This window comes from Salvia hispanica, chromosome 4 (assembly GCF_023119035.1).
Source record: "Salvia hispanica cultivar TCC Black 2014 chromosome 4, UniMelb_Shisp_WGS_1.0, whole genome shotgun sequence".
NCBI lineage: Eukaryota > Viridiplantae > Streptophyta > Magnoliopsida > Lamiales > Lamiaceae > Salvia > Salvia hispanica.
The window spans coordinates 35721185-35729250 of NC_062968.1; the positions used below are offsets into that span (position 1 = coordinate 35721185).

The following is an 8066-nucleotide window of genomic DNA, read 5'->3' on the forward strand; positions in this document are numbered from 1 at the left end:
GAAGGGAAAGAGTAGAGGAGAGGGTTATTGATTTTCTTGTTAGATTCATTTTTAAAGCTATAAATCGGATTGAAACTAAATAGCATACTAAAAAGAAGTACTCCAACAGATTTTAATAGGCAATGTTTATTATGTAAAAACACTACAACACTAATAACTACACTGATTACTATTATTATTTTAATAGGTGTAGTTACTATTACGTCCTTTGTGGCCAGCCACATTATGGCCACATAGCATTATCCTTATTTTTATGAAACGGAAGTAGTAATTAGGATGTGATCAAGTTTCACATTCCCCAACACCAACATCTCAATCCCCAAAATAAACATCCCATAACTACTTCGTCAACCAAGATTTTGTAGCATCACATTTTGGACCACCAAATTTGATGTTGAACATAACACCTCGAAATAGTATAAGAGAATTTCATATCACCCAAATCCCCAAATATTGGTCTATTCTTGGAATTCACCCATTATATTTGAGAGTTCTCTTGTTTCTATGTTAGATGTCAGTTTGTTAATTGTTACTACTACTACTATTATAAACAACAATAAATAATGCTCTGGCGATTATTGTAGCAACTTCAATTGCCTGACTATTAAGCTCAAAAACTCTTTAAAACGATGCTTGAATTATTCGACTTACTTTATGGACATTTAAAGTAGCTTGTATATAGTAACAATTAGAAAGTTTCTTACATCTCAACTATGCTACTATGTAGCATCCCCATTTCGGAATGTCAATTTTAGAAGGAAAACAAAATTTGAATATGAGAAAAATAGGGATAAATATCTCGAATAAAATTATCATAACGAGGTTGGCCATTTCTTCACCTTCTGTATCTCCACTAGCACTTGACATGGAACCACTTAACAACAGAAGCTAGACTATAACTGGAGATGAATGGGTCAATTGCAATGGCTTTAATCGACCAAAGAATCCATATCATTGGCCGTCAATCCGCCTCAACAGATGTATAACTGGGGAAAAGACGTAGCAGCCTATTCAGTGTTTCAGGTAAGAACTTCCTTGCAAATAGAAAACACGGGCGTTCGACTCCATTCCATAAGCACTGTGTAAGCTTGACTTGTCTCTGAGTTCACAAGGAAAAGTAACATAGTTTTTATTATTTAAGCTCAACAAAATAATACACATGCATTAAACTAACCGTTTTGTCACTTGTTACGTGCAAACTTTCTGAAATAGACTGCAAAAAAGTTGAGAAGTTTAGTATCTAGATAATTTCAAGCAACTAGTTTACAACAATATCTTATCCAAGAAATATTTCCAAGCAGAATACATATAAAAGTTACTATATCAATATAAATCATGTAGCTTTGGATGAACATAGTCATACTGTGATATTTCTCAAAAGCTCCATGGTAACATCCCGTGATTTGTATGACTTTGGGTGCCACTTCATTTCTGACCAATCAACATGTGTTACTGACCAATTGGCTATTCCACCTGGATCAAGCATCTGAAAATGCAAACTAGAATTATACACAAAGAGAAGGGATTGAATAGTGCATCATAAGTTCCTAACCAACCGAAAGAAGAAAAACACGACAATCTCACATGGAAGAATGTTGGCAAATAGTGTTCATCTGAGTAGCAGTTGCGTCCTCCTTCCATGCCTGGCTGTTCAATCAAAAGTAAGGATTTAGCACTATCACTTCGGTACAATGTGAAGTGGGATTTCATATTGATCAATATGCCACAAAAAAATGAATAAAGAGGCGTAATTTCTAGCTAGCAAGAAAACTGAATCCCTAAATAGCACGTGCCAAGTGGTAAATTATATCCTGAAGCCTCTAAAGTAAAACATGCAATACAACATTTATACACTGTATGTACACCCTCCCGCACGCACACAAGGAGGCATAATTATCAATGAAGCACGAAACAAGGGCTTGCTTACATTCTGATGTTCACTATTCCTATAGTAATAAGACATATATCAGTAAGTGATTGGAATAGGAAAGCTGACAAGCTGCTGAGATCAACTAAACACCTATGCAGATAATCTGGATTCTGGGTTTATTTTGTGGTCTATTGGAAGTTCATTAAGTTTATTTCACAATTCAGCAAAGAAATGAACTACTCCTATTTTACATAATAACCATCACCATATTCACATCACTATATAGTACTCCGTATAAAATGTAGTCTTTATGTATTAACATAAGATCATGCGTCAATTATAAAACTTTGAATCAGTAAGAATTCAGTAATAACAATCATCTACTATGTTAAAGTAATTGCCAATATTATGTACTAGGAGTACAATATAACCATAGGAAAAAAGGTATAATGGCATAATCCAAAGTAGAACGTGACAAATGAAATAAAGACTATAGTACACATATCGAGCATATTTCTTGTCCTCTAGGCTCTTAACTCATCTTCATTCCTATGCATACACATGCATATATAGCATCCACACATTGAGGCAATATTAAATGTGCTAATTACTATATTTCTGGTAATTAAACCTGTATTCCTACCTTTTAGATGGATAAAAATAAACAATTTAAGGAAGAGGCATTTCTAGCAACAGACATAGCACATAAGTTTAGTTCATCTTGTTCAGGTGGATTGAAGCATTATTCATAAAATAAACTTTAATGACCTTGCAGTGCTCCCTGAATTTTCTGAAATAGAGACTGTCAGCCATGATTACAATAGCATGTTGCCGCTTCATTGTGAACCACTGCATGTTGATATACAACATGTTATGGCTTGAATTATAATGACTAAAAAAGGTGAAGAGGTAATGATTTTATTGAAAATGCCTCTTGTCACAGTAGCTGAAAGAGAAATGTTAAAAATCATCATACAACATACAGAGCCTTGAAGGTCCAATGTACATTGTTAAATGCCCAGATGAATTTCAAAGACAAACATTATATATACTTGAACAGTATAAAATCTGAATACTTATTAGTTATTAGGGGTAGAGCGGACAGCTACTATTTACCAAACCTTTAATATTTGAGAATAATTTCAAATCAGTACTTTTTCCCAAATAATCACATGATGAAACACACCTGGGATCCTTTGCGAAAGTCTTTCTTCTCTACTTCAGGTAACATATAGTTGATATACCGGCCACTTCCATGAGGACCAGGATCCTCAAAGCTGCAGATATAGTACCGTATTTACTTCTGATTTGTATTCACAAGCTAAAGTCAAATTTACTTAAAGGGCTTTGATTACTAGTATTCAACTATTCATTGATATCCCATGGGGAATTAATAGTGAAATTTGACAGTCTTCATTTATTTTATGATAATACTTGGAATGGGGATACTGTAGTGGTTTTCCATCGCCTAAGTGGAATATATTTTTGTACATGACTTAGTTTTGGATGTTATGCTCAATATGATGCAAATCTTAAAAAGCAAAGTAGTCAATTTAACTAATTTTTGTTTCAGTTTATCCAACCTAGATACAAAAAGCTTGCGGCCTAGTATTACATAAACTTGAACTAATGGTAATACATGGCTCAAAATAAGCAAAGGAAAAGGATGAAATGAAAAAGTCAGACTTACCAATCTACAAAGCTAACATTTGTCTGCATGAGATAGTCATACACAAAATCAAAACTACGAAGTGGTATGCAGCTGCACTAATTAAAAATGCCTGATTAGTATTTGAGCCATTCCACGAGATCACATAATAGAGAAAAGGTGAAGAAACTTGTCAGAAATAATATTTATTTTACAGCTACCTATCAGAAAGCAGTACGAAATGTTGGTTGTCTGAATCTTTGAGAGCATTGGCTAGAAGCCGTCTTTCAGCATCAACCATTGAAATTTTCCCCCACTCTACCTGAGATTATGAAATTAACACGAATCAAATCTAATGGAAATTTTAGTCCACCAGTGGTAGAAGGGTTTCCAATTTCGACCTGGAGAAACCAACTATAACACATAAGAATTAGGCACTGCTACAAACAATATGGGGAAAAATCTTGGCTGTACTTTAAGTAAAATCGTGCCGACTGTTTAAGCAAAAGAAGAATTTAATCTATCATGTCTTACTGAAAAAAAAAATTGGTAAAAAAAAGAATGCAATCAACATAAAGTAAAACGCAGTATACATAATGGTTATGTTGGACATGCTAGATAGTGTTCAGTGCATACTTAGACCAAAATCCTAGGAAACAATAATACTCTTAATTGTGCAATGTTACCACTCACAAATAATACATAGATATAATGATATTCAGATATAGTGATATGTATACGTTTTTAAGAAGCACGGGAAGCTCAAAAAAATACAGCAGTTTGAATTACAATAGTACACAAGTAATAACATTATTTTTATCAACTGTGAAATTATACTGACCAAGATGGGTAAAGAAATTGAGAACAGACCGTGTCACTACGAATTTCCCGATTGATAAAATAACGGCTAAAATGAACGGGTCTATCCTTGGATGCATGAACGTACACAGAAAATCTTCCTTCATTACCCTGCCATAAAACAGGAATTTTTGAGAAAAAGATGTTGCCCAATTGAAAAACATAAAAAAGAATGTCATATAATTTTAAGTACTAAGTTTATACTACTAACTAAAATTTATATAAAAAGGAGTCTTCATTGACACCGTTCACCACAACATACTCTTTTGGCTGGAAGAGTTGGTTCACATATAGGTGATGAGCTAGTTGGTGATACTTTAGATTCCTTTATCATACCTTTAGAGTTGGTTCACATATGGGCCTCTCCTTTCAGTGCTTATGATCATATATACTAAACTTGTTATTCATTCACAATTATATATACTTGAAATCAAATGGAATTTTTTTTAAACAACATCCTTTTAAAACAGAGAAATCAGAAACTACACAGAAAGACTCTAAGTCCATGAAAAGACAATTTCAATCTCTTTAGAAAACAAATAATTTATTGAAATAATAGTAATTTTAATTGGTGTGTGATCAGTAAATAGATGTTGAATTACCTGGAAAAATTTGTCCCACAACTTTTCAAACGGTAAAGCACCAGGTGTCAAAAATAAGAAGGCAATTTTGGGATTGAGGGATATAATGGGAGGCCTACTAAGGATATGTTTAATTACAACTCGAGAAGCAACTTCATCATCAGTTAGTTCTTTGGTAAGTGCGGGAGGATTCCAATTTTCCCATGCCTCGCAGCCATCATATGAGAACACATAGCATGCTGCGAAATTCCGAGGATAAACATATGAAAAAATCAAGAACAAGCTGACCAATGAGACCAATACAATGATCCATGTTGGCTTCTTTGAATGGCTGCGATGGCGAGCCATAAGCAACATAGGTGAATCTTTTGTGCCCATAGGCCAGCCCTGAGTTGATTTCATCTAGAAATGATGCATCGTATATCAATTCTAAAAAATACTCGATCTTGTTCCACAGCTCGCCTCAGATACGAAATGCACAAAGTAACATTACAAAACCGCCTATAGCGGACCCTGAAACAAGAGTCTGTATATTAAGAGAAGAAGCGCATAACCTAAGTTCAAGTGCAGAAGGGTCACTAATTCAAATTATAAGGATAAAGCGCGTCAATGTTACGATCGAAATGGTGATTTGGCATAGTATTGAAGATTGAAAATAGGATAATCATGTTGCAAAACATGAAATGGAATCACAACGAACTGAAGATATCTATATCATTAAGAAAGCAAATTTATTCGGCCACGCGAAATCCAAAATGCAAGACCGAATCTGAATCCACGACCTATGGATAGAGAGCAACTATCGAGAAAACACTTAAAAATAACACGACTCATGCAGTTGCAAAAACAAAAATTAAATAAGCAATTTACCTGAAGAAGAAGAAGAAGAGGAGGGGAGATATGCATAGAATTCAAATTTAAAATGAACACAATGATATATTGTTTGTATATGTGAGATCTAGGACACATCGAGCTAGTATTTGAGCAAACGAGATAGGTTGACGCCCCAGGCTACAATATAATTAGGTTGAATAGACACAATTGATGCATAGGTAGGTGACCGGAGGAAATTCCAAGCTCTTGTGTGTGTGTTTGTTCAAGTATTCACTTCTGCATTGAGAATTTGAGAGAGAGAGAGAGAAGGGTAAACGACGTTCTCCATTGAAGAATATTAGAATAACAAACATTTGGACCGGCGACGAGAGTGAGAGGCACGCATGTGATTGTGACTGCACTTACTTATTATCACTCCATATATTTGACCCAAAATTCGTGGACCAAAATAGCATGCCTAACTAAAAGGACTAGGAATTTAGTATGTTTGGCCTATCAATTGGCTCTATTGCAATAGAGTTGACACGTATATAAAGAGATTTTATAATTTTTACAAAATGGCAATGTTTTAATGGGCATAAACAGTGCTTCCTTCGTCACTTTCCTTTTTAGTTTGTCCCACTAAAAATATCACATTTTCATTTCTAGAAATAATTCTTTCTCACAATAATATAAATATTTATATTTTCTCTTGCCACCTAACACACAAAACAAAACTTCCTAATATATATCATGTGCCGTCCCACAAGTGTGACATCTTTTGTGGGACGAAAGGAGTAGTAATATAATACTATATTTTATTTTTAGTTTTAAATTTATATTATGTATATATACTTTATCACCCTTGTACTAAATTTTGTATTAAATACAACTATTTTATTTTGGCATCATAGGACCCAAAAATTTATGATGAACATTTTTTGATCGTTACCCTTCTTATTGCATTTATTTAAATAATTAACTTTAAGATTCTAAAGTGTTGTAATTTATTAATTTTATATATTTGATGACATTTCACCACTCAAATAAATATTGATATTTATTAGCAAACAAAAAATGATGAATATCTTATAAAACTAGTCTGTATAATTTTTAATATAAAAATAATTAATTATATGAAGTATTAAAAAATTGTTATCTAATTTTAATAAAATGCAGTAAATAATAAGATTTATAACATATTGCAAAAAGAGTACTTTATTTGCAATATTCAATATCGATAAACTTATTCATTTTGTCACTTTTAAATTTTAATCTACAAGATTCTTTATACTCAATTCAATATATCATGCAACAAATATTACAGTATGATATAATGAACTGAGCTAAAAACTCTAATATTTTACTTATGAAAAAGAGAAATACTAATTATATAATTTTAAAATATTAAATAGATGAATTAAGAATATTTGCTAATTGTTTTGATCGATGCTTGATTGTTATTTCCAAAATTTAAAATAAATTAAAATATCTAATTGTAAAGAAATAAAATCAATACGACAAACTCAAATCTTAATCAGTATAATTATATATCAAATTTAATTTGTCGCATGTTATAGTCAATACTACTAAACAAATAACTCTAATAGTTTTATTAAAAACAAAGAGAAAACATTAACTACAGAGTATATATTTTTAAGAAAAATTAATACCGCAAACTCAATCAATATTATTATGATAAATTAATACTAATTGAGTTTATAATTTTAATTTTAGAAATTTCATAATTTTGATTTGTAATCTGTTTATAATTTTAATCTTACTAATTTCATAACTTTAATTTGAATTCTTTACTTCCTAAAATTTTAATTTCTTTATTTTAAATTTTGTGACGTTATAATCGAATATCAACCAAAAAATCAAATATTTTAAATGTATAATTTGTTTTGTAAAATATTAGAATTATTAGCTCAATTCGCTATTGAATATATGAAAGTAATAAATTAAATGTTGATATATTAATACTATCTGAGTCTACGCTTTTGATTTTGAGAATTTATAATTTTGATTTTAATTATTTACTTTTATTGATATTAAACTATTACTGTTTGAATACATTCGGAGACATCAAAAATTGGAATAATAGATAAAATTAACATGTCTCGTGCACAAGATGACATGCATAAATAACGAAATATACTATTATTAGTAATTAATCACCTAATTACATTTAAAAAACACTAATTATAGAAGGTGGGCCTCTGATGGGCCCGGTCCCGAGCCGGTCCTGGGCTGGGTCTGGGCCGGGCCTGGGTTTACAAAACGATCCAATTGG

The 8066-nt window shown here is 31.9% G+C and overlaps 1 protein-coding gene across 1 annotated transcript; it reads right to left on the reverse strand.

Annotated features, from left to right (window-relative positions):
• Positions 1-662: 662 nt before the first annotated feature.
• LOC125224493 (glycosyltransferase BC10-like) lies at positions 663-5991 on the reverse strand. The gene is made up of 11 exons (XM_048127898.1): positions 5828-5991; positions 4979-5470; positions 4389-4487; positions 3740-3840; positions 3561-3632; positions 3057-3147; positions 2639-2719; positions 1585-1647; positions 1364-1486; positions 1175-1213; positions 663-1099 (listed from the first exon to the last, which is right to left on the reverse strand). Exons 2-11 carry the CDS (start codon positions 5357-5359, stop codon positions 962-964), a joined length of 1188 nt encoding a protein of 395 aa, XP_047983855.1. The 5' UTR covers positions 5360-5470; positions 5828-5991; the 3' UTR covers positions 663-961.
• Positions 5992-8066: the final 2075 nt, after the last annotated feature.

Coding starts and splice junctions, on each gene's coding strand:
- LOC125224493 (XM_048127898.1), bottom strand. CDS start 5,359: ATGAAATCAACTCAGGGCTGGCCTATGGGCACAAAAGATTCACCTATG. Junction 3,148..3,560: donor AATGTTAGCTTTGTAGATTG/GTAAGTCTGACT, acceptor CTATATCTGCAG/CTTTGAGGATCCTGGTCCTC. Junction 1,648..2,638: donor AATTCAGGGAGCACTGCAAG/GTCATTAAAGTT, acceptor TTGATTGAACAG/CCAGGCATGGAAGGAGGACG.